We start from the raw sequence: 26,450 nt of genomic DNA, 5'->3' as shown, positions 1-26,450 counted from the left end.
TGTGTGTCACATATTGAAATTGTTCCAAAAACTTAAGTATTTCTCCCAGAAAATTATTGCAATGTTTTTTATGCATTTTTATTTCCTGTATGGGTATTGGAACAGCACAAAGAAAAACTGATAAAAAAAAGCAAATTGAACATAATTTCACACTAGCCCCGCAAAATGAGCTGAACAAAATTGTTGGAACATTTTAAAAAAAATGTGGGTAATAAACTATGTTTCAAGCATGTGATGCTCGTTAAAACTCACTTGTGGCAAGTAACAGGTGTGGACAATATGAAAATCACATCTAAAACCAGATAACAAGTGAGGGGTTGACTCAATCTTTGCATTGTTTGTCTGTGTGTGCCACACTAAGCATGCTTCAGAACTCAAACCCTTGATTCTGTGTTCTGTGGTCAGCGATTCTTTCCACATTAGCTTTTTATAACCAACACTTCCCATATTGTGAAAGCGACATATGCTGTTGGTTGCTGTTTAATGCTGAGACTCTCAATGAGGACCTTCAAGGATTTTCCATCCTTCCAATTTTAATTTAGGTATTTTCTAGTGTGGTGCCTTGGTGAGCACAACCTGAACAGGTGAGTGCATAGACACTACTTCTCACCTGTTCCAATCATTATTTATTTACTACGCTTAGAGCTCCTGTCTTTTTCTCCTGTTCGTGTAGGAATCCTTTACTTTGTTTTCTACAAGTATCTTTGGTTACCAAATCTGGATTTTAAGTACCTCTGCGTTTGTTGACTCAGGTTCTTCCTTAGATCTCATTGACAGTGATTTTGCTTCGGAGTTTGGGTACACAGTGTCAACTCTTGGTCATCTTATTTTAACTATCCGCAATCGATAATTCTTCTCTTACCCAAAATCATGTTACTTCTAAGGATGAGAATGTGTATGAGAGTGGGACTGTTACACACAGAGTCTTTGTATTTCATGATTCTTTCCTTCATTACCAGCTAAAGTTTTGTTAGATATGCCCTGGTTGGTGAATCTCAAACCTTCCATCAATTAGGAGAGTTGCAAAGTTAAGTTTTGGGGGAATTTTGTTTTTCCAATTGTTTGTTTAAATCCCTGGCATCCATGAGATCTCTATTTCCAGATTTTGTTTAGTATTTTGGGGATGTTTTTTCTAAGACTGAATGTGAAGTTCTTCCTCCTCATAGGTCATATGATTCTGCTATCGCATTTACCCCAGGGGACAAATTGCCTAAATCTTGCCTGTTTAATCTACTTCTTACTGAAAGAGATACCTTGAAAGAGTACATTCAAAAGTGTATTCGCAAGGGTCATATGAGACCTTCCACCTCACCAGTCACAGTGGGATTTTTCTTTGTTATGAAAAAAGATGGAGGTTTGCGTCCTTCGTTGGATTTTTGAGAGTTTAATAAGATAAATGTACGTAATGCATACCAGTTTCTGCTTATTCTTCATTTGTTTAATCAACTAGCAGGGGTCAAGTGTTTTTCTAAACTGGATCTGAGGGGTGCATATAGCATTATATACGTGTTCTCCAAGGTGATGAGTGGAAGACTGCCTTCAATACTTCCAATAGTCACTTTGAGAATTTGGAGATTCCATTTGTTTGACCAACTCTCCTGCTGTATTTCAGAACTTCATTAATCATATTTTTTCTTGTTTGGTGGGTAGATTTGTGGTGATATACTTGGACGATGTTTTGATCTACTCAGGTTTTCGTGAGGAGCATTGGGAGCATGTTTGGCAGGTGCTTCAGATTCTTTGTGACAAACATTTGTTTGCCAAAAAAGAGAAGTGTCAGTTTGAGGTGCAGATTCAGGTTTTGGATCATTTGGTTTCTGCTGAAGGTTTTCAAATGGATCCCCATTAAACATACAGGCTGTCCTTGATTGGGTGCAACCTGCTAATCTTAAAGCTTTACAGAAGGTTTGGGGTTTCTTTAATTATTATCGTAAGTTCTTCTGCCACATGGAGAGTTGTTTCCAGGTCCTTTAGGTGGCAGAGTGCTTGAAAAGATGTGGATGAGTATGTCTGTAATAGCATGATTTGCGCCATTTCCAAATCCAGAGTTCCAGTTGCAACAGGGTTTTTCATTTGCCTAACAAGGTTCCGTCTCCACCTTGGACCCACTTTTTAATGGATTTTCTCACGGATTTATCTAATTACGGTGGTACCCTGTGGTGTGGGTGGTGGTTGACCATTTTAGCAAGATGATTCACCTGGTTCCAGTACCAAAATTGTCTACTGCTAAAATTTTAGTTACTTTATTTATCTCCCAAGTCATTAAACTATATGATCTTCCTAAAAAAATTATTTCCGATAGAGGGGTTCCATTTGTGGCTAGCTTATTTTAGTTACTTTATTTATCTCCCACGTCATTAAACTACATGATCTTCCTAAAAAAATTATTTCCGATAGAGGGGTTCCATTTGTGGCTAGCTTTTGACGTAGCTTTTGTTCTAGGTTGGGAATTAAGTTTTCACTTTTCTCAGGTTATGTTTCTGAAATTGATGATTAGATGTTTCATCTAATCAAGAAGATTGGGTGGTTTTTCTTCCCCTCGCTGAGTTCGCATTCAATAACCGCACCTTTACTGCTACCAATACCTCGCCATTTTTTTTGTTGTGGGGTGTGCCCATCCAGTTTTCAGAGATTTTTCTGGTTTGCAGTCTGTGGTTCCAGAGGAGGAAAGATATTTTTCTCATTTAGTTAAGGTTTTTTAGAGAAGTTAAAAGAGGTCTTTTGAAAACTTGCAATCGGACCAAGAGAACTACCAACTGCAGACGTAGGAGGGCTCCTGTCTTTATGATGGGAGATTTTGTCTGGTTATCCTCTAAAAATCTCTGTCTTATATGTCCATCCAGAAAATTTGCTCCTAAATTTATTAGATCGTATAAGGTAATCAAGATCATTAATTTGGTAACAATTAAGCTGCAACCCCCGGCTGCTTTGAGGATTAATAGTACCTTCCATGTCTCGCTTCTTATAAAGTTTGAAGAGACACCAAGTAATCTGGACAGTATTGAGGTAGCCTTCGAAGAGGACATGGAGTATAAGGTGGAACGAGTCTTGAAATCCAGACGTGTCAGATAGTGACTTCATTTTCTTGTTAAGTGTAAGGGTTTCGGTCCTGAGGAAAAAACTTCTCGGTGGATGCTAAAGTCCTAGATGCCGATCACCTAGTGAGGGAGTTTTATCTGCGGTGTCAGCACTTGTGGATCTCTGTGGGTTCAGTGCCCCCTCTTTGAAGGGGGGTACTGTGATGCTTCTGGATTCGAACCCTTAATTCTGTGTTCTAAGTTCAGCCTCTCTTTTCGCTTTGCCACAACAAATACACCTTTTCTTTGGGTGTTTCTTTGGGTGTTTTAGTTCTGTTATCTTTGTTTCTGTCGCATTTGGGTGACAGTTTTTTTTATTTACTTGGTTTGTCTGTTCTATCACCTTTTGGGTGCAATTTTATATACCTTTCTCTACTATTGTTTCATGCTGGTAATAGACTTTGTTGAATTCATTCACTTTCCTGTAGTTTGTGTTGGTTTCAGTTGTTTTGTGTGTGATTAAGTTACTCCTTAGGGAACTGCTACTCTAGGGATCTTGGGATGTGCTGAGAATATTCAGGGTAAGCCACTGACCTGTGAGGGCGCCATTACATTATTTTAGCGTACCAAGCTCTGCAGTCAGGCAGGGACAGACCAGAATCGGACAGGATTTTTTTTTGCTAGTCTGAACAGGAACCTGTCAGGTTCAGGTATTTGATTTTGTGATTTATACGTTACCTGTGGTGAATGTACTTTGGCAGTCATAACCGTGCCTTCACTGTGTGCAAGGCATCATGAAGATTACCAAAGGACTTTGGGTCGCAATGCAGTGCTCAGTGTCTGAAAGCTGGGTTTGTGTCCTAGGTCATTGGCCACCAGGACAATGACCTCAAAGCTACTTCAAGAAGCACCTAGAAATGGATGGAAAGAAAACACTGAAGCAATTGACTGCAGTTATTTATTCTAAAGGGTGTGCAACAAAATATGAAGTTGAGGGTGCCAACAATTTTTTGTCCTGCCCAATGGGGTTTTGATGTGAATTTATGTTCAATTTGCTTTTTTCTGTTTTTTTGTGTTGTTTCAATATACAGAAAGGAAATAAATGTGTATAATAAAACATGTAATTGCAATAATTTTCTGGGATAAATACTGTATATACTCGAGTATAAGCCGACCAGAGTATAAGCCGAGGCCCCTAATTTTGCCACAAAAAAATGGGAAAACTTATTGACTTGAGTATAAGCCGAGGGTGGGAAATGCAGCAGCTACTGGTAAATTTCAAAATAAAAATAGATACTAATAAAAGTAAAATGATGGCCCCATAAGATACTCCATATTAATATATGCCCCATATAATGCTGCACAAAGGTTGCCATACCTCTCATCGCTGCCCGCTGCTCCTCAGTGTCGCCGGCTCTCTGCAGTGAATGTTCAGGCAGAGGGCGCTCACTAAACACATCATCGTGCCCTCTGACCTGAACGTCACAGTCAGAGGACCCGGGAGACTGAGCGCAGCGGTGGAACGGGGACTAGAGATGTGCGACTTTGCCTTTTTTAGGGTCGAGTCGGGTTTCATGAAACCCGACTTTATCAAAAGTCGAGTCGAACGAAATCGGCCGACTATAGGGAAAAGTCGTGAAACACGAAACCCAATGCAAGTCAATGGGGAGAAAAGTCGGCAGTGAGTGGAGGACTGTAAACACACCTGGCATAAATTTTAACCCTAGAGGCGGCAAAATCTCTCTCTCTTCTCTCTTTCTCTTCTCTCTCTCCCTCTCCTCCTCTCTCTCTCTCTCCCACTCCCACTCCAGCTACGCTATGCTCCGCTTCTCTCATTGGCTGTAAAAAGTCACGTGCAAGCATTCGGCGAAACCCGACTTTGGTGCTTGGGTCGTCGACCGCATGGCCTACTTCACACTGTGGTCGGGTTTCGTTTCATGAAACCCGACTTTGGCGAAAGTTGGCGACTTTTGAATCTGACCGACCTGTTTTGCTCAACTCTAACGGGGACAGGTGAATATTATATCGCTCACCCTCCCTCAGTCCTACTCACCCTCCTGGCGCTGAATATCAGGCTCTGCTACATCTCAGTCCCGGCGTCTGCTTCTCTCTTCCAGTCTTCTTCCTGTGCGGTCATGTGATACCGCTAATTAAAGTAATAAATATGCGCTCCACCCCTATGGGAGTGGAGACGCGTCCATATTGATTACTTTAATGAGCGATGTCACATGACCGCACAGGAAGAAGCTAGGAAGAGAGATGCAGACGCCGGGACTGAGATGTAGCAGAGCCTGATATGCAGATGCCAGGAGGGTGAGTATGAGGTCTCCTGCTCCCCCGCTCCCCCTCCCCTGCCGGCTTTCTGTCGTATGACTTGTGTATAAGCCGAGAGGTTCTTTTTCAGCCCAAAAAAGGGGCTGAAAAACTCGGCTTATACATGAGTATATATGGTACTTCTTTTTCTTTTTCTTCAAGGGTGCCTACACTTTCAGCCATGACTGTACATCACATACAGTGGCATGTAAACATTTGGACACCCCTTGTCAACATTACTGTCATTGTCAACAGTTAAAGGGGTTGTCCACTACTATGAAAACCCCTTCTTGAACTAAATGTTTTGCCCCGAAAAAATTAAAAAAAACTATACTTTCCTCTAGTGCCGGAGCTGTTCCCGGGGATCGGCACTTACTCTCCCCGGGGCCCTTGTGTGATGATGTGACACATGACCCGGCACCCAATCAGCGCTGCCTGCGCTGTTCCCACCTAAGTGTGGATTGCACCTGAAGAGGAGGTCTGAGCTGCAGCTGCTCTCTGGCTTCCTGTTCATGTTCAATCCATACCTCAAAAAGCAGTGCATGCAAGACAACCCAGGAATCTCACAGACCTGAAAGAATTTTCTTAGAAAGAATGGATTAAAATCCTTCAAACAAGAATTGAAAGATTCTTGGATGCCTGCAAATAGTGTTTACAAGCTGTGATTCTTGCAAAAGTGGGGGCTACTAGGTACTAACCATGACGGATGCCCATTTTTTCCATCTGTCCATTTTCCTTTGTTATTTTTAAAATGTAAAATTATTTTTTGTTTGCCTAAAATACAAAGGAAATGTGTCATCTTTAACTTTAGCCGGTTTGGATAACATTTCATCTTCAGCTTGCTTAACTGTTCATATTAACAGTAATTTTGACCAAGACTCAAGGGTGCCAAGACTCAAAACTTTTAAATGCTACTGTCGATTAAATAGCTAATAGCTCTATTGTCAGTTTCTCTGTAGCATGTGTATTATCACATATACACACCTCAACAACCTTTTGCATGGAAAGATTGTCAGATTAGAAGAATTGCACTTGATGATTCACCTAATGTACAGTAGCTGAACCCCCTAGTTTAGTCATTTTACGTACATTTAACAGCTCAGCATTACATTGTCGTTTCTCCAAATTGATCCAGGAGCCATTTTTCAACTTGACAACGCCAGACTGCATATTGCTGACAAGTAGTGTGAGCAGCCTGTGTGGCGTAAACTTGCTAACATGGCCTGCAGAGTCTTATTGCTATGAGCACCTCCTGGTGGTCTGCGCTCATAGCAAGTGAGGTATTCTGCTACATACATGCGATCTGATCATTAAAATGCAATAACGGGTGATCAAAAGATTGTTTCTGCACCAAAATGGTATTAAAAATGTCAGCCTAGCACGCAAGAAATAAGCCCTAACCCAACCTGAGATCACAAAAAATAGAGACGCTACGGGTATCAGAAATGGCGCAATTTTTTTTTTTTTTTCTTTTAAGCAAAGGTTGGAATTCTTTTTCACACAAATAAAAAAGAACCTAGACATGTTTGGTGTTTATGAACTCGTAATGACCTGGAGAATCATGACAGCAGGTCAGTTTTAGCATTTAGTGGACCTAACCTAGTAAAAAAGCCACAAAAAAAAAGGGTAGGATTGCAATTTTTTTGCAGTTTCACCGCACTTGGAATTTTTTTCCCGTTTTTGAGTACACGACATGGTAAAACCAATGGTTTTGTTCAAAAGTACAACACATCCCGCAAAAAACTAGCCCTCACATGGCCATTTTGACCAAAGAATAAAAAGTTATGGCTCTGGGAAGAATGGGAGCAAGAAATGAAAATGCAAAACCAAAAATACCTCTGGTCATTATGTGATTGATGGCAACCAAGGCATGTAAGTGTATGTATTTCCGTTCATGGTACTCATACTCAATACTAAATAAATTGATATATTTTGAAAATTTTGATTCCATTTTTTAATTGGTATATCACAAACATGTCTACCAATCGTGTAATTCTATAATTCCATAGCTTTATTTTTCTTGGTGTTGTAATTTCAATGTTGAGAAGCGTAGCTTCGCAGCACACACGCCCAACTCATCAAAGTATTTATGCAAGAAAACTGGTGTAAAACACTTTGAAAGTAGCACATTTTTTGCATAACCTTTGGCGTTTTCAGTTACAGGCATTTCCATCAAAATGCATACGAAGCGCCAGTCTTAGTGAAGTGGGGCCTTTGTATACAATCTCTGCAGCGCACACATACAAAACATTACTGCATGGTGAGGTACACTCACACTTAGGGTACCGTTACACTTAGAGATGCACCAGCGATCCCGACAACGATATGGATCGCTGGTGCATCGCTAAGTGGTCACTAGTGAGCTGCAACACAGGCAGATCTCACCAGCGACATCGCAGGGGTCGGGGGTCGCTACTTACCTATCAGACACAGCGATCCTGACGTCCTCCCGCCCGCGTCCACACGTCGCTCGTCGGCGCCACAGGAAGCCCAGCAGGAAGTGGATGACGAGAAATGATCCAGGACGTTCTCGTGCGACCAGCGATGAGCAGCGGGGGAGCCGGTCGGAAGTAAGTATCAGACATAGCAATATTGCTGCTACGTCACAAAATCGGTGACGTTACAGCGATATTGCTATGTGTAACGGGGGCTTTAGTTCTGCTGTTTATACACACGCAAAGCTCAGCAACACACCCAAAGCTCTGATTTGCACACACATGCTACATTCACACACATGCTACATACACACATGCAGCTCTGCTACATCTACATATGCACATGCAGTGTGTATATACTAACATATTTTGAACTTTGTCCAGGCATGTGACTAATCACATGATCTAAAGGTACTTTTGTTAGCAAGGACCTGCAGTATAAATTCAGCTTTAGGGGCGTGCAGGTCCTGGTACTTTTCTCTCATTCTTTCCACCGATCAGACTGATTAGTGTCAAGCAGGAAGAGAGAGGACTGCAATGCTGCATAGTTCTTTCAGTGATCAGGAAGGACGCTGTGTTAGCATTCCACTCAATTATAGGTAGCTTTTACCGGAGTATAAAATGCATACTTTTTAAGTAAGATTATTTTTTTTCAAAAAAGTGCGTATCCAAAAAATATGATATTTCTGTATTTAAATGTTTTCATAGACGTATTTGTATCTATATCTCGCTTTATAATCTTTTTACATTGTTTGCTTTGATACTGAATTGCTCATGTTTCTTGCAGGTGTACTCTTAGAGGTTCTACAGAATGAAAATACACATGCCAACAGTGAGGCTTTCTTGTATTGTTTAGGGACAATCAAGTTCCTATCTGGGAATAAAGTGCTGCTCAATGAATTACTCAAAAAACAGGCAGTGGAAATACTAGTAGAGTTAATGAAGCAGATCATCCAACTCCGCACCACCTCACAAAGTACTTCTTCTGACATGAGCCATCTGATTGTTCAGGTCTGTTTCTCATAACATTATATACCTTGATTGCCAATCTTGGCGATAAACTTCTAATGTGGAACCAAGCTTTTTTTAGTGTGCAAATGATTGAGAAGCAAGAGTACCAGATGGTAGCAACAGAATGAGTACCGTATTTTTCTAATTTCAGAAATCGTGTTCTTTACTATCACCATTTATTGCAGTATGCCAAAATTAAATGGTGGGTCTTTAATCAAACACTACTTGGAACACTGTGTTGGGCCTAGTTTTTGACACACATTTCTCTCTTTGGTGTTATTTTCATACATTATGATATGGTTACGGTCGAAGGCACCCAAGATATTGTTCTAGAAAATGAAGCATTTCTCCCAGAAAATTATTATATACACATGTTTTGCTTTTACATTTTTTTTTATTTGTATTGTGACACTAGTCACTTCTCACGGCTAAGCCGTGAATCAGAGTGGTCAGGGAGTCCAAGGTCAGAAGCCAGGAGGGTACGTCATAAACAGAAGGAAGAGACAAAAGTGTAGTCAGGTAACTTTCCAAGGTCATAGTACTGGGAGGATAACGGATCAGAGCTAAAGAGGTTAAACAGGCGGATGGTCAGAAGGAAGTCCAAGGCCATGCCACAGATCAAACATATAGAACTCAAGGCACAGGAAAGCACAAAACACAAACCTCACAAGATAAATGAACGATTGGCTGTGGTCTGGGAGAAGATGCTCAGTTAAGTAGGCATGGCAATACCCGGGATAGTGAACATCTGAGACAGCCAACACCTCCCAGTCACAGACTGGCTAGACGAGCTGTCAATAAACACACTGACAGCTCAGCATGCAACTGAACTTGACTGGATGGTCATGCTGTTAATCAAAGTACTGACCGCTTCAGCACATCCCTGTACCAGATTGGACGACCGATCTGTCAGTAACTGCATCCCTTACACCCTGAGGGGTGGAACCGTGACCTGTATATTGGAACAATACTAAAAAAAAAAACAGAGGGGAAAAAAAGCCAATTGAGCATAATTTCACACAAAACTCCAAAAATGGGCCGGACCAAATTGTTGGCACCCTCAACTTAATATTTGGTTGCACAACCTTTGGAATAAATACTGCAATTAATCACTTCCTATAACCATCAACAAGCTTCTTACACCTTTCAAATGGAATTTTAGACTACTCTCCTTTTGAAAACTTCTCCAGGTCGCTCATATTTGAAGGTGTCTACTCCCAACAAAAATGTTTAGATCTTTCCACAGGTGTTCAATGGGATTTAGATCCGGACTCATTGCTGACCACTTAAGAAGGCGCCAGCGCTTAGAGTCCATCTGTTTCTGGGTGTTTCTTGTAGTATGTTTCGGTTGATTGTCCTGGTGGAAGCTCCAGGACCTAGGATGCAAACCCAGCTTTCTGACACTGGGCACTGCATTGCTACCTAAAATCCTTTGGTAATCTTCAGATCTCTTGATGCCTTGCACACAGTCAAAGCACCCATTGCCAGAGGCAGCAAAGCAAAGCCAAAATATCTTTGAACATTCACCATAATTGACTGTAGCTGCTGTGTTCTTTTCTTTCTAGTCCTCATTCTGTTTTTGGTGAACAGTAGATTTATGTACTTTACCAAAAAGCTCTTCCTTGGTCCCATCTATTCACAAGATGCTTTCCCAGAAGGATTTTGGCTTACTAACGTACATTTTGGCAAACTGCAGTCTAGCTTTTTTATGTCTCCGTGTCAGCAGTAGGATCCTCCTGGTTCTTCTGCCATACCATTTCATTTCATTCAAATGTTGATTGTTTGTGCTGATACTGATGCGCCTGAGCCTGCTGGACAGCTTGAATTTCTTTGGAATTTGACTGGTGGGGACTGCTTATCCGTCATCCTGTGTTGCAAACCTTTCATCAATTTATCTCTGCCGTCCACGTCCAGGGAGATTGAGTGAAGTACCATGGGTTGTAATCTTCTTAGTTATGTTACGCACCGTGGACAAAGGAACATCAAGATCTCTGGAGAAGGACTTGAGATTGTTGTTATTTTTCAACACATTTGGTTCTCAAATCCTCAGACATTTCTCTTCTCCTCTTTCTGTTCCCCATGCTTAGTGTTGCACACACAGACAATGCAAAGATTGAGTCAACTTTTCCTCTTTTTAACTGGTTTCACTTGTAATTTTCATATTGCCCACACCTGCTACTTGCCACAGGTTAGTTTAAGGCTATGTGCCCACGTTAGCGTTTTTAAACGCTCAGGAAATGGGTCTCCTTCTCAGAAAACGCGCGTTTTTGAGCAAAAACCGCCCATTTTTTATGCGTTTTTTAACGCGCGTTTTCTGGACTATAGGAAATAGCCAAAAACGCGGACCTAAGCAGAAATTAATGAACATGCTGCGTTTTTTACCGCTAAGCGTTTCCTTAGTGGTAAAAAACGCATCCATTGGCACAAAAAGGCCAAAATGCATTAAAATGAATGGGATGCTTCTTTTAAGGGTTTTTTGATGCGGTTTGACCCAGAAAAACGCATCAAAATGCTTAAAAAAACGCAACGTGGGCACACAGCCTAAATGAGCATGTTTGATACAAAGTTGTTTACCGACAATTTTGGAAAGGTGCCAACAATTTTGTCCAGCCCATTTTGGGGGTTTTGTCTGAAATTATGTCTAATTTGCCTTTGTTCTCTCTGACTTTTTTGTTTTGTTCCTATACACACAAAATAAATAAATATGTGTATAACAAAACTTGTTTAATTGAAATAATTTTCTAAGAGAAATGCTTCATTTTCTGGAACAATTTCAAGGGTGCGAACATTTTTGACCATGACTGTATTTACTAATGTACCAAGCAAACAAATACATTATGATATTTGCACAAATTGCTTTTAAAGTCAGTGTTAATGACCTAAAATGTATTTTGCTTTACCTTCACTCAGCTAACCGCAACGTTAAGGAACCTTGCTGATCTCTCCCAGTCACGTCCAAAGTTTCTTGCAAGTAATGCTTTAGCAGAGTTGTGTGTTTTATTGGAGTCTTATAATGATGATAAAGATATATGCACCAATGTTTCACGAATACTAAGGTATGTACCAATATAGTTCTCAGAATTATGATATACACAAACATTGCCTGTTGGCTCCAATTATGGCATTTTGCAGAAGAAGATGAACCAAGGATCTCTTGTCTATAGTTTAACCAATTCAAGACTGGGCCATTTAACCCCCATTACTGAGTAGACAAATTTTTTTTTTGTACATGCTGTTTAAGGAGCTGTAAAAATTTTCTCTCAATAAGATATTCAAGTACTGTATATAATCGTGTATAAGCCAACCCGTGTATAAGCCGACCCCCTAATTTTGCCACAAAAAACTGGGAAAACTTATTGACTCGTGTATAAGCCTAGGGTGGAAAATGCAGCAGCTACTGGTAAATTTCAAAAATAAAAATAGATACCAATAAAAGTAAAATTAATTGAGACATCAGTAGGTTAAATGTTTTTGAATATCCATATTGAATCAGGAACCCCATATAATGCTCCATACAAAATACACCCCATATAATTCTGCACAAAGGTTAATAATGGCCCCATAAGATGCTCCATAGAATAATATGCCCCATATAATGCTCCATAAAGGTTATGGTCCCATAAGATGCTCCATAGATTATGCCCCCATATGATGCTCCATAGATTATGCCCCCATAAGATGCTCCATAGATTATGCCCCCATAAAATGCCCCATAGAATATGCCCCCATATGCTGCTTCATAGATTATGCCCCCATATGCCGCCCCATAGACTATGCCCCTATATGCTGCCCCATAGAATATGCCTCCATATGCTGCCCCATAGAATATGCCCCCATATGCTGCCCCATAGAATATGCCCCCGTATGCTGCCCCATAGAATATGCCCCCATATGCTGCCCCATAGATTATGCTGCTCCATGGAATATGCCCCCATATGCTGCCCCATAGAATATGCCCCCATATGCTGCTCCATAGAATATGCCCCCATATGCTGCTCCATAGAATATGCCCCATATGCTGCTCCAGAGATTATGCCCCCATATGCTGCTCCATAGAATATGCCCCCATATGCTGCTCCATAGAATATGCCCCCATATGCTGCTCCATAGAATATGCCCCCATATGCTGCTCCATAGAATATGCCCCATATGCTGCTCCAGAGATTATGCCCCCATATGCTGCTCCATAGAATATGCCCCCATATGCTGCTCCATAGAATATGCCCCCATATGCTTCCCCATAGAATATGCCCCCATATGCTGCTCCATAGAATAGAATGCTGCTCCAGAGATTTTGCCCCCCTATGCTGCTCCATGGAATATGCCCCTATATGCTGCCCCATAGAATATGCCCCCATTTGCTGCCCCATAGATTATGCTGCTCCATGGAATATGCCCCCATATGCTGCCCCATAGAATATGCCCCCATATGCTGCTCCATAGAATATGCCCCCATATGCTGCTCCATAGAATATACCCCCATATGCTGCCCCATAGAATATGCCCCCATATGCTGCCCCATAGAATATGCCCCCATATGCTGCTCCATAGAATATGCCCCCATATGCTGCTCCATAGAATATGCCCCATATGCTGCTCCAGAGATTATGCCCCCATATGCTGCTCCATAGAATATGCCCCATATGCTGCTGCAAAAAAAAAATGTCATACTCACCTCTCCTGCTCAGCACCTGAGATATTCACCTGTCCGGGGTCCATCGCTGCTCACCACTGTCTGTGAGTGCTCTGTCAGTGACTGCTCAGCCAGCAGAGGGCGCGGCGCGCACTAACCACGTCACCGCGCCCCCTGCTGGCTAAACATCACAGACACAGGAAGCAGCAGACGGCGGTGAGCAGCGTGGGGACGAGGACAGGTGAATATCGCTATACTCACCCATCCTGAAACATCTCTGCAGCCTCGCTTCTCCACTGTCTCCCTTCCTGCCTTCAACAGTTATGTGTAACCGCTCATTACCACTCATGAATATGCGCATATTCATGAGTTTAATGAGCGGTACCACGTGACGGCTGAAGGCAGGAAGGGAGACAGTGGAGAAGCGAAGGGGCTGCAGAGAGTGCCAGGACGGGTGAGTATGATCTGTGACACCCTCGCCCCCCCCTCCTCCGCTGACCCCCAGGTATATAACTCGTGTATAAGCCAAGAGGGGGACTTTCAGCCCAAAAAAATGGGCTGAAAAATCTCGGCTTATACACGAGTATATACGGTAATTTTTGCGGATTTTTTTTTTATAATATATGGGGTTTCATTTTTATGTCACTGTCTTATTCTCTTTTTTATTTTTTGCTAATATCTGGCGAAATCTGAGAAAATAAGGGAAATAAATAGCTGTTTTTTTTCCCATTTTTTTATTTATTTATTTTTTGTGAGGACAAAGAACCACTAAAATACATTTTAAACGTGTTTCCCCGTTTTTTGTAGCAATTTTTTTTTTATATCCGAAATTTTTTTTTTAACCCCTTTACCCCCAAGGGTGGTTTGCATGTTAATGACGGGTCAATTTTTACAATTCTGACCACTGTCAATTTATGAGGTAATAACTTTGGAACGCTTCAACGGATCCTGCTGATTCTGAGAATGTTTTTTTGTTACATGTTGTACTTCATGATAGTGGAATAATTTCTTCGGTGTGACTTGTGTTTATTTGTGGAAAAAAAAATGGAAAGTTGGCTGAAATTTAGAAAACTTCGCAATTTTCCTACTTTGAATTTTCATGCCCTTAAATCACATTGATATGTCACACAAAATAGTTAATAAATAACATTTCTCACATGTCTGCTTTGCAACAGTACAATTTTGGAACCAAATTTTTTTTTTGTTAGGAACTTATAAGGGTTAAAAGTTGACAAGTGATTTTTCATTCTTCCAACAAAATTTACAAAACCATTTTTTTAGGGACCACATCACATTTGAAGTCACTTTGAGGGGTCTATATGATAGAAAATACCCAAAAGTGACACCATTCTAAAAACTGCACCCCTAGAGCTGCTCAAAACCACATTCGGAAAGTTTATTAAACCTTTAGGTTCTTCACAGGAATTTTTTGAAGGAAAAAAATTAACATTTAACTTTTTTTCACAAAAAATGTATTTCGGATCCATTTGTTTTTCTTTTGACAAGGTTAACAGGAAAAATTGGACCCCAAATTTATTGTGTAATTTCTCGTGAGCATGCCAATACCCCATATGAGGGAAAAAACCACTGTTTGGGCGCACGGCAGAGCTCTTAAGGGACGGAGCACCAATTTGATTTTTTGAATGCAAAATTTGCTGAAACAAATGGTGGACACCGTGTCGCAATTGGAGAGCCCCTTATGTGTCTAAACAGTAAAAATCCCTCAAAAGTGACACCATTTTGGAAACTAGGCATCCTCGGGGAACTGATCTAGATATGTGGTGAGCACATTGAATCCTCGGGTGCCTCACAGAAGTTTATAACGTTGAGCCATAAAAATAAAAAAAATCTAATTTTCCCCTCAGATATGTTTTTAGCACACAATATTGCATTTTCACAAGGGTAACAGGAGAAATTGCACCATGCAATTTGTTGTGCAATGTCTCCTGAGTATGCCGATACCCAATATGAGGGAGAAAACTACTTTTTGGGTTCAAGGCAGGCCTCGGAAGGGAAGGAACATTATTTGACTTTTTGAATGTAAAATTTGCTGGAATTATTTTTGGACCTGATATCCCATTTAGAGAGCCCCTGATGTGCCTAAACAGTGGAAACCCCCCACAAATGACCCCATTTTGCAAACTAGACCCCTCAAGGAATGTACTTAAAAATGTGGTGAGCACCTTGAACACCCAGTTGCTTCACAGAAGTTTATAACATTGAGCCATGAAAATAAAAATCACATTTTCACCACAGAAATGTTATTTTGGACCCTAATTTTGCATTTTCATAAAGGTCACAGGAGAAATTGCACCGTACAGTTTTCTGTGCAATTTCTCCTGAGTACGCCGATATCCCATATTGGGGGAATACTACTTTTGAGGCACAGTGCAAAGCTCAGAAGAGAAGAGGGGCCATTTTGGAGTTCAGATTTTGCTGGAAGGGTTTGAGTGTACAATATCACATTGGCAGAGCCCCTGAGGTGCCAGAATAGCAGAACCCCCTATATGTGAACTCATTTTACAAACTATACTCCCCAATGAATTCATCTAGTGGTGCAGTGATCATATTGACAGGACATATGCCTCACAGAATTTATGCCACTTAGCGGTGAAGAAAGAATAAGTTATATTTTTACCACTAAAATGTTGTTTCCAGGACATCCCTCCCGACAGCACCACCAGGAGGTAGTCTTTCGTATCCTTGATAGGGACAGGAACACAGAAGAGGTTAAATAGCCCATCCCAACCACCATCCTTCAGTGTTTTTCCTGTCCCTATCAGGGACAGATGCAGAAGTGGAGCACACAAAGATTCTGGGATAAGACTCTACATACCTGAGAGCCTCACCGACGTTCTCTTCAGGTGTCAGAGTCCGGTCGAGTTGGGGGCTCCTGGGGACATTTGCATCCCTCTCTAGAGTGCTCTGGGTCTTCGGGACCATGTTCGGTTGGGCAGACTCCGGCGTCACGCTGATACCCGAGAGGTCCCTTAGCGTACGGTCGAGCTGTGCACTCCCGGAATCTGCCGTATCCCTCTCCAGAGGACTCTGGGCTTCAACTGCCAGTCCCGGGCCTCTCGCATGGGGGTCGGCTTCCGTCCGGAAGCGAACTTCCGGTGCACTGCGTCATCGGTGGGTACGCCGGTGACGCGGCTTGCAGGGCGCGTGTCCGCACGGCATCAGGTGACAGGCTGGGAAAATGGCCCTGGATACCGGCATTTCTACGGCTGGCGTGTGTTCCAGTCGGAGCATGCGCAGTACGGCCGAACTTCAGGGCATCAACTGGAATTGGCTGCAGCTGGGGCTCGGAAGGATAACAAATCAGATGTCCTGAAGCTGGGTAAAGCTGACTACTTAAGGGGTGAGGGACAGCTGGCAGCTCTCCTGCCTTACTATGAAGAGTGCTTGCCGTTCTGATGTCCAGTCCTTAGAGCCATCCTTGGATTAAGTGAGTAAAGTGTAGTATATCACTTTACTGAGCACTAGATCCAAATAGCTACAGGAGCCTTCATTATATACTGTCTTTTAGGACATAGAGACGCCTAGACAGTCCACCTCAGCATCCAAAAGGAAGGCTAACAGATGAGCCATATGCAATGCCAGATTCCCAGAGAGCTATGATAAGAAGTTCTGTGAAGGTTTCATTTCCAAACTACTTAAGGAAGAGCAAAGCTCACTGCCAAGCAGCATAAAGACCATGATTAGGGAAGAGGTACAGAGCATAGTTTCCGCTCTAATGCATCCCAATCCCCTCGTCCTAAGTGACCAGATGGGACATGGACCCAAGTTCAGATGAAGCAGAATTGTCTGGCTATTCTGATTCAGACACTGGAGAAGGTAAGGGTTCCTCAGTAATGCTTCATGAGGAAATGAAGAGATACTTGCTTTTCTCTGAGAACACGGACATGCTTCTACAAGCTATTAGGGGCACCATGAAAATTGAGGACTCCACTGAACCACTGATGATCCAGGATGAATGTTCAGGGGTCTTGGGGTCTTCCCAGTTAATACTCATATAACAGCAATGATACTGGAAGAGTGGGAAAATGTGAAAAAGCTGGTTGTCCCAAGAGATTTTGAGTACCGCCTTCCCTTTGATCCAAAAGAGACCAAGGTATGGGAGACAGTCCCAAAAATTGGCATATCGGTAGCAAGGGTTTCTAAGAAAACAGCTATTTCCTTCGACAACTCCTCTGGGGTCTCAAAGAAAACAGCTATTTCCTTCGAGGACTCCTCTGGCCTTATGGATCCAGTGGACAAAAGATCAGAAGACCTCCTTAAGAAAGCCTTTGAATCGCCTGCAGCTATTATAAAAAAAATAGTAGCCACCTTGGTATCAGGTCAATGAGTCTATGGGTGAATGAGCTGGAAAGTCATATTAAAAAGAAGACTCCCAGGCAAGAGATTCTGAAATCATTTCCTTTACTAAAAATGGCGACTGATTTCAGGGCAGATGCTTCAGCAGAGTCAGTCCGGTTTGCAGCGAGGAATAATGCATTATCAAACGCGGCAAGACGGGCTTTGTGGCTAAGATAATGGACAGGGGATACCCAGTCAAAAAATAAGTTATGCTCGATACCCTTCTCTGGCCTACATGTGTTCGGACCAGTCCTGGATGAGTTGTTTGAAAAGCATCTGATAACAAGAAGGGCTTTCCCAAAGAAAAACCAAAGAGGATTCCGGCCTTTCGGAAGACTCACTTTCATCGCAGTCAGGACCATAGAGGGAAGAGGAATTCAGGCTACCCCAAGAGTGGCAGAGGTAGAGGCTTCTTTCAGGACCAAGGCCCAGCAGACAAATAGGCCAAGGGCGTGGGGGGGGGGGGAAACTTCAGTACTTTCTGGGGGGCTCGCAGGAAATTTGCAAAAATCCTTGGATTCTGCAGATATTAGCTCGGGTACAGGATAGAGTTCATACAGTCATCTCCTAAAAGATACTTTATAACATCTACCCAGTCTCCTGCGGTCCACCAGAGGCACCTAAAGGATATAAAAGACCTTATAGACTTGCAGGTCATAGTTCAGGTGCCACATTCCCAACAATTTCAGGGACACTATTCCAGTCTGTCTTCTATAAGAAAGTCAGGAGGGGAGTACCAAACGATAATCAACCTGAAACCATTTTACTGGTGGTTGGTCTACAAACAGTTCAAGATGGAATCACTTAGGTCGGTCACACCTCTGATAAAAAAGGACTCTGTGATGAGCATGTCAGATTTAAAGAGTGCCTATTACTATGTACCTATCCATACCTCACTCCAAAAATACCTCAGGTTTGCGGTAAAGAATCAAGGGAAGATACATTTCCAATTTCACTGTCTTCCGTTCTGTCTCTCCTCTGCATCCCAAATTTTCACAAACCTTATGGTGGAGATAATGGCTTTCCTTAGAGAAAAGAAGATCCTCATCATCCCATACTTGGACAACCTAATCCTGGTAGCAGAATCGCCAGAGCAGATGGAGGAATATCTAACTACAACCATGGCAGTCCTTGAGAGACTGGGGTGGTTAATAAACATTAAAAAAATCAAGTTTCAGACCAGAAAAAAGGAAAGTGTTTCTGGATGTACTCCTAGATTCTGAGTGGGAATAGTCATTCTTCCTCTGCACAAACATCAAACAATCAGAGAGGAGATACAGGCTATTCAAAAGCGGGAGTATATCCCGGGAAAGCCATGAGAATTCTAGGTTTAATGACCTCATGCATTCCAATCATCCAATGGAGCCAGTTCCATTCAAGAATCCTATAGCGGGAGGTCCTTTCAGCCTGGGATGGCAAAGAAGCCTCACTGGACAACAGAGTGTTAGTATCTGAAGAGGTAAAGCAGTCTAACTCTTGGTGGACCAGAATAGCAAACTTCGGGAAAGGAAGACTCTGGAAAGTATCACCATGTGTGAGCATCACTATGGATGCAAACCTCAGAGGTTGGGGAGCCCACATAGAAGCACGTTACCTTCAAGAAACATGGCCCCCGCATCAGTGCTCAACTGCTCTTCGAACCACAGGGAGCTCAGAGCAGTTTTGGAAGCACTGCAGAGATGTTAGATGTAGCTAAGAGATCGACACGTCAGAGACTTTTCGGACAGTTCTGCCACAGTATCCTTCCTCCTGCATCAGGGTGGTCCGAAGCGCCATCACTTACAGGAAATATCAGAAAGAATATTTTCCTGGGCAGAAAACACGGTGAGATCAATCACTGCAGTGCACTTGAGAGGCTCAAAAAATCAGATAGCAGACTTTATAAGCTGAGAAGATGTTCAACCCACAGAGTGGTCTCTAAACGAGGAAGTCTTTTTTCAGCCGACGCAGCACTGGGTTACCCCAGAAATAGTTACTTGCCTCCAGGAAAAATACCAAACACACAAGTATTCTTTTCAGTAAATCCAGGAGACAATCTGACCGGGGTGGACGCCTTAGCACAGAACTGGAATTTGGAGCTGGCATACGCCTTCCCACCACTCACATTAATACCGAGTGTATTGAGGATGATCCAGGAGAGCCAGGTGACTGTGATCCTAATAGTTCCCTACTGGCCCAAAAGAAGATGGTTTTCCCTATTGAAGTGGATGGCGTTGGGAGACCCAAATCTCCTACCATCAAGACAGGACCTTCTAAGGCAAGCCCCTATTTTCCATCAAAATCTAAAGATGTTACGCCTGTCAGCCTGGATCCTGAGACAGAGATCCTGAGATCAAAAGGTCTGTCAGAGTCGGTCATCTCTACTATCCAAAGAGCAGGAAGCTGGTAACCTCGGCTATATAGCTCAAGATCTGGAAGAAATTCTGCAAAGTAGAGTTCCAATCTCCATCACTCAAGGTCCAATTATTCCTCGTATTCTAGACTTCCTTCTGTCTGGATTTGATAAGGGTCTGAGACCTAATGCATTGAAGGTACAGATATCGGTCCTGGGATCATTCTTTGACTATCCACTGGCCAGCCATCCCTGGATAGTAAGATTCGTTAAAGCTATTCAGCAAATTAAACCTACAATACGAAGCTCGGTACCCTCCTGCGATCTCAATTTAGTCTTAAATGACTTGCGCAAAAGGCCATACGAACCATTGGACCAATACTTGGGAGATGTTCCAGCAACTTCGACCAAAGGATGGTTAAAATCAAAAGACTTTATTCCAAAAAAATGATTAAAAACAGAATAGATGCATAAAAAACATATGGTTCACCAATGTGACAGACGCTTACGCGTTTCGGACTAGAGGGTCCTTACTCATAGCTTAACATCTTACAAATAAGCATATACCTATATACACTTGCTGGCTGAAGTAAAGTGGGAGGGAAACAAAATGGGCGGAGGTCCACAATAGCAGGAAGGGAGGATTTTCTCCACAAAAAAAAAAAAAAGGCATAGTATCTGAACATGGAGGAAATCACCACATCATCTTAATCATATATATACAGTATAAAAGATCAGATTTTAAATTCATGCCTGCGGGATATCGTGTTTTTAACTTAAAAATCCACATTGCTTCTTTGCGCTGCAATTCCTTTTTTCTATCACCTCCCCTCTTGGGGTTTGGGACAGTTTCTATTATATTAACCCTACAAGTACTGACATCTCCTCCATGTACAGAAATAAAATGCTGAGAGGCTCCCGAGGGACTCCTTGTAGTTTTATTACATGAATCATAAAGATGTTCAGAAATCCTTTTGCGAAGAGGACGTGTGGTGTTGCCCACATATTGAATGCAGCATGTTTCACATGTTATTAAATAAATAACATATGTGGAACTACAGTTGGCAAACATATTTATGATATATTCATTTTTTGTAACTGTGGATTTAAATGTAGACGTATTATACATGTATTTACATAAACCGCATGATCTTATTCCACAACGATAGCTACCAGAGACAGATAACCAGCTTGAATTATTTTCTGATGAAAAACGCAAAGTGTGATCACTGGGGGACAAAATATTTTGGAAGAAGGACATTTGATGGGTTTTCTTACTAGTCAGCAATTGGAATTTATGAATCCACCTTTCCCCAAAATTCCTCTTTTTCATGCCTTGCCCAAGGTTCATAAGGGGGTATTTCCCCCACCTATGCGGCCTATTGTATCTGGAATAGGGTCATTATTGGAGAATTTGGGGGATTGGTTGGATGCACGACTTCAACCTCTAGTATTGAGATCACCTAGCTATATCAAGGACAGCAAACATGTGTTACGTGTAATGAAGAACATTAAGTGGAATAGTAATTATACATGGGTTACTGCAGATATTGCTACACTGTATTCATCTATACCTCATCATCTAGCTATTCGTGCACTTCAGGATCAGTTGCTTAAATATACTAAATACAGTGTGGAATTGCAGCAATTTATTTTATCTGTAACTGAATTTTTGTTAAAAAACAACTACTTTATGTTTAAAAGGAAAAGCAATTTGTTCCTTCAATTACAAGGATGTGCGATGGGGGCGAAATTTTCCCCATCGCTTGCAAATATATTTGTTACTTGGTGGGAGGAAGAAAAAATTTATGGTCAGGAAAATATTTTTATGGATCATATAGAATTTTTTGGAAGATTCATTGATGATCTGATAATAATATGGAAGGGTGATCCAGATAATATAAAAGAATTCATAAAATTCCTTAATACTAATAATCATAATCTAAAATTTACATATCATATGAATAAAGAACGAATTGCTTTTCTTGACATGATGTTGATTGGAAATGAAGCAGATTTTAGGGTTGAAGTATGTTTATATAGAAAACCGCAGTCAGGTAATTCTTTGCTGCATGCTAGCAGCAACCATCCCAAACATGTCATTAATAATCTCCCAGTAGGTGAATTTGTGCGTGCCAAGAGGTGCTGCACAACTGATTCATTTTACAGACAGGAATGTGAAGTAATTGATGAACGATTAAAGACTAGAGGTTATCGCAAGCATCAAATTAATAGGGGTAAAATTGTAGCAGAAAGAAAAACAAGAGATGATTATTTGGAAATAAAATCAAAATTTAGTAATTTTGAGGAGAAACCAGTTTTTATTACTAAATATAGTGATCAATTTAATCAAATAACGGAAATTATTAAATCAAATCTACCTATTTTACGGGTGGATCCAACTTTGAGAACTATATTGGATAAAGGCTGCAATTTTATTCCTAAAAAAGGAACTACAATTGCGAATATTTTGTCCCCCAGTGATCACACTTTGCGTTTTTCATCAGAAAATAATTCAAGCTGGTTATCTGTCTCTGGTAGCTATCGTTGTGGAATAAGATCATGCGGTTTATGTAAATACATGTATAATACATCTACATTTAAATCCACAGTTACAAAAAATGAATATATCATAAATATGTTTGCCAACTGTAGTTCCACATATGTTATTTATTTAATAACATGTGAAACATGCTGCATTCAATATGTGGGCAACACCACACGTCCTCTTTGCAAAAGGATTTCTGAACATCTTTATGATTCATGTAATAAAACTACAAGGAGTCCCTCGGGAGCCTCTCAGCAATTTATTTCTGTACATGGAGGAGATGTCAGTACTTGTAGGGTTAATATAATAGAAACTGTCCCAAACCCCAAGAGGGGAGGTGATAGAAAAAAGGAATTGCAGCGTAAAGAAGCAATGTGGATTTTTAAGTTAAAAACACGATATCCCGCAGGCATGAATTTAAAATCTGATCTTTTATATATATATGATTAAGATGATGTGCTGATTTCCTCCATGTTCAGATACTATGCCTTTTTTTTTTTTTTTTTTTGTGGAGAAAATCCTCCCTTCCTGCTATTGTGGACCTCCGCCCATTTTGTTTCCCTCCCACTTTACTTCAGCCAGCAAGTGTATATAGGTATATGCTTATTTGTAAGATGTTAAGCTATGAGTAAGGACCCTCTAGTCCGAAACGCGTAAGCGTCTGTCACATTGGTGAACCATATGTTTTTTATGCATCTATTCTGTTTTTAATAATTTTTTTGGAATAAAGTCTTTTGATTTTAACCATCCTTTGGTCGAAGTTGCTGGAACATCTCCCAAGTATTGTGCCTACAAGATTTTCCGGAATCCAAGTTCCCTGCACCGCCCAGGATTGATTGCATTCCTCCAGACTTCGCATTTGCTACGGTTTGGTGAGCTGACAAAAAACTTTTTCCTTTGTGAACCATTGGACCAAGTCAACCAAAGGTCTGTGTCGCTTAAAGAAATCTTGCTGGTGGTGATAACTTCAGCAAGGCGTATAGGCGAAATCCAGGCCCTTTTCATAAGCGACCCATATTTAAAGATTCAAGAGGACTGTATCATCCTAAGGCTGGATCTGGTGATCCTTCTCAATGTAGTTACTGACTTTCACAGAAGCCAATAAATCGTGTTACCTGCTTTCTGCCAGAACTAGAGTAATGAGGAAGAACTCTATATCCACTCCTTGGATGTAAGGAGGACAGTTCTACAATTCTTAAAGCTAACGGAAAGCTGGAGAGTGGACTCAGACCTCTTCGTCCATATGGCAGGAAAGAACAGAGGGAAGAAAGCATCAAAATCTACGCTGGCTAGATGGATAAAGTCAACATTTAGCGCAGCGTACGTCTCAGTGGGAAAGACTCAGCCGGAAAACCTCAAGACTCACTCACTGAAGACAATCTTGGCTTCGTGGGCAGCGAGCGCAGGGGCATCTGTGGATCAGATCTACAGGGCTGAAACTTGGTCTAATATAAATATCTTTTGCAGACATTATAAGTCGGACGTTCTGTCAAATCGACTGATGGCCTTTGGGAGGAATGTCCTCCAAGCAGTGATCTTGCCCTAGTAGGAGTTATTTGGTATTTTTCCTGGTTGTGCTGTAAGAAGGGACATCCTGGAAAGTAGGAATTAGTCCTTCTGGTAATGGTGATTCCTTGGAGTCTATCATGACAGCAACCCTTATATACCTTCCCTTGGATTGTCTGATATGTGATATGAACATGTGTAGAGAGGAAATTCAATAAAATATTTGTTGCATCCATCCTGGTGTGGTACTTGTGAAAATCTTGTGAGTGGTGGTGGTTGGGAGGGGCTATTTAACCTCTTCTGTGTTCCTTTCCCTATCAAGGATTCGAAGGACTACCTCCTGGTGTTGCTGTCATGATGGACTCCTGGGAACACCATTAACAGTAGGACTAATTCCTACTTTTATCCCCAAGTTAATTTTTCTAAGAGCTAATAGGAATTTTTTTACAATGATCTGAGGTCCATTTTTTCTTGAGTTCCCCAATATTCTACATGTAATCGGGAAATATTTTTCAGGCACAGTGCAAAGCTCCGAAGGCATGGAGCACCAGATTTTACTGTTGCCATGACCTACTGGGAGAGCCCATGAGGTGCCAGAACAGCAGAGCTCCCCATAAGTGACCCCATTTTACAAACTACACCTTTCAAAGAATTCATCTAGGGGTGCAGTGATCATATTGATACCACAGATGTGTCACAGAATTTTATGCCATTGGGCAGTGAAGAAAAAATAACTACATTTTACCACCAAAATTTTGTTTTAGCCCCAGATTTTACATTTTTACACAAGAAGTGGGTAAAAATGACACCAACATTTGTCCCACAATTTCTACTGAACGTGGCAATACCCCATATGTGGCTGTACAATACTACTTAGCCATGCTGAGACTCAGGAGGAATGGAACGCCATTTGCCTTCTGGAGAACAGATTTTACTAGAACAGTTTGCAGACTCCATATACAGAGCCCCAAATTGCTAGCTGAGTAGAATCCCTTCTCGAGTGATCCCATTTTGGAAACTGTATCCCTTGAGAAATTTATCTACAGGTGTAGTGACGATTTTTATTCCATGGGTATTTTCCAGAAACAAGCAGCAATGAAACTGAGTGAAAATTGCAATCTGCCATTGTAGTGACCAGTACGCTGTAGTGACCAGTACGTTGCAGTCACCAGTATGTTATGCCCAGCCTGTGCTTCTGTAGGCATGCACCTGTGAATTAGGCGGGCTCTCATCGCTTCAGAAATGCCAAACATGTGAATGCTATATGTGGTTTAGGTACACTGTGGGGCTCAGAAGGGAAGGGTGCATTTGGATTTGAGAGTGCAGAATTTGCTGAACTTCTTTTGGCAGGTGAGGAGCCATTTTGCTTTTCCAGAGCCTTTGTACTACCAGTAATGTGGAAGCCCCCTATATTTCCGTTAACAGATTACCGTTATCTGACGCTCTACTCTGACCACTTACTTTGGGGTTTCCATCTAAATCTCTGAGTGACGTGATTCAGATGAAACCCCCGAGGGATCCATTCACTATAATCAGGCCGCAGAGTTACACTGGACTCCGTCGGGCCTTTGTTCAGCAGTGTCCTTCTTTTCAGAAGTGCACAAAACTGTGGCTGATGGCACTTTTATGCAGTCCTAAAATGACAGACACCGCCGGATCACAGGTTAGATGGCATCCACAGTGCCTCCATCTGCCTCATTATAGGGAATCTTCCGCCAGAGATTCTGTCTGAATCACGTATTTCAGAGTTTTACACAGAAACCCCAATGCAGGCGCTCAGCACAGAGCGCAGGATAAATGTACACCGACCCTTAATGCGATCTTTGGGAGGCAGAATGAAAAAAATCAACAGCAGGTGAAAACTTTGTTTCATTTATTTTTTACGCCGTTGCTCATGTGATATAAGAAATTAAATTACTTTATTCTTCTGGTCGGTGCGATTACAGCGATACCAGTTTTATATGGGGTTTTTATGTTTGGCTGCTGTCACACGCTAAAAGACGCTTTATATTGCAAAAAAAAGTTTTTGCATCACCATATTTTGAGAGTTTTAATTTTTACATATTTTGACCCACAGAGTGTGATGGCTTTTTTTTGCGGGACATGTTGACGTTTTTATTGGTACCATTTTTGGGCACATGACATTTTTTGATCGCTTTCTATTCCGATTTTTAGGAGGCAGAATGAACAAAACCCAGCAATTTAGGAATTTTTTTGCGGGGAGGGGGTGTTTATGCCGTTCCGTGTGTGGTAAAATTGATAAGGCAGTTTTATTTGTCGGGTCAGTACGATTACA

At 41.5% G+C, this 26,450-nt stretch overlaps 1 protein-coding gene across 5 annotated transcripts in view; it reads left to right on the top strand.

The window, feature by feature from the left end:
• ARMC2 (armadillo repeat containing 2) overlaps positions 1-26,450 on the top strand; it is a 286,378-nt gene that overhangs the window by 214,264 nt on the left and 45,664 nt on the right. For all 5 annotated transcript variants that reach the window (XM_073576046.1, XM_073576045.1, XM_073576050.1 and 2 more), the window contains 2 exons: positions 8,553-8,776; positions 11,687-11,832. In XM_073576046.1, the coding sequence (XP_073432147.1) occupies positions 8,553-8,776; positions 11,687-11,832 (370 nt within the window). The remainder of the gene's footprint in view (positions 1-8,552; positions 8,777-11,686; positions 11,833-26,450) is intronic.

This window comes from Dendrobates tinctorius, unplaced genomic scaffold, assembly GCF_039654945.1.
Source record: "Dendrobates tinctorius isolate UK_male_01 unplaced genomic scaffold, ASM3965494v1 ptg000046l, whole genome shotgun sequence".
NCBI classification, from domain to species: domain Eukaryota; kingdom Metazoa; phylum Chordata; class Amphibia; order Anura; family Dendrobatidae; genus Dendrobates; species Dendrobates tinctorius.
Note: the sequence above shows the minus strand (reverse complement) of the source record. Positions and strands in the feature narration are given on the sequence as shown.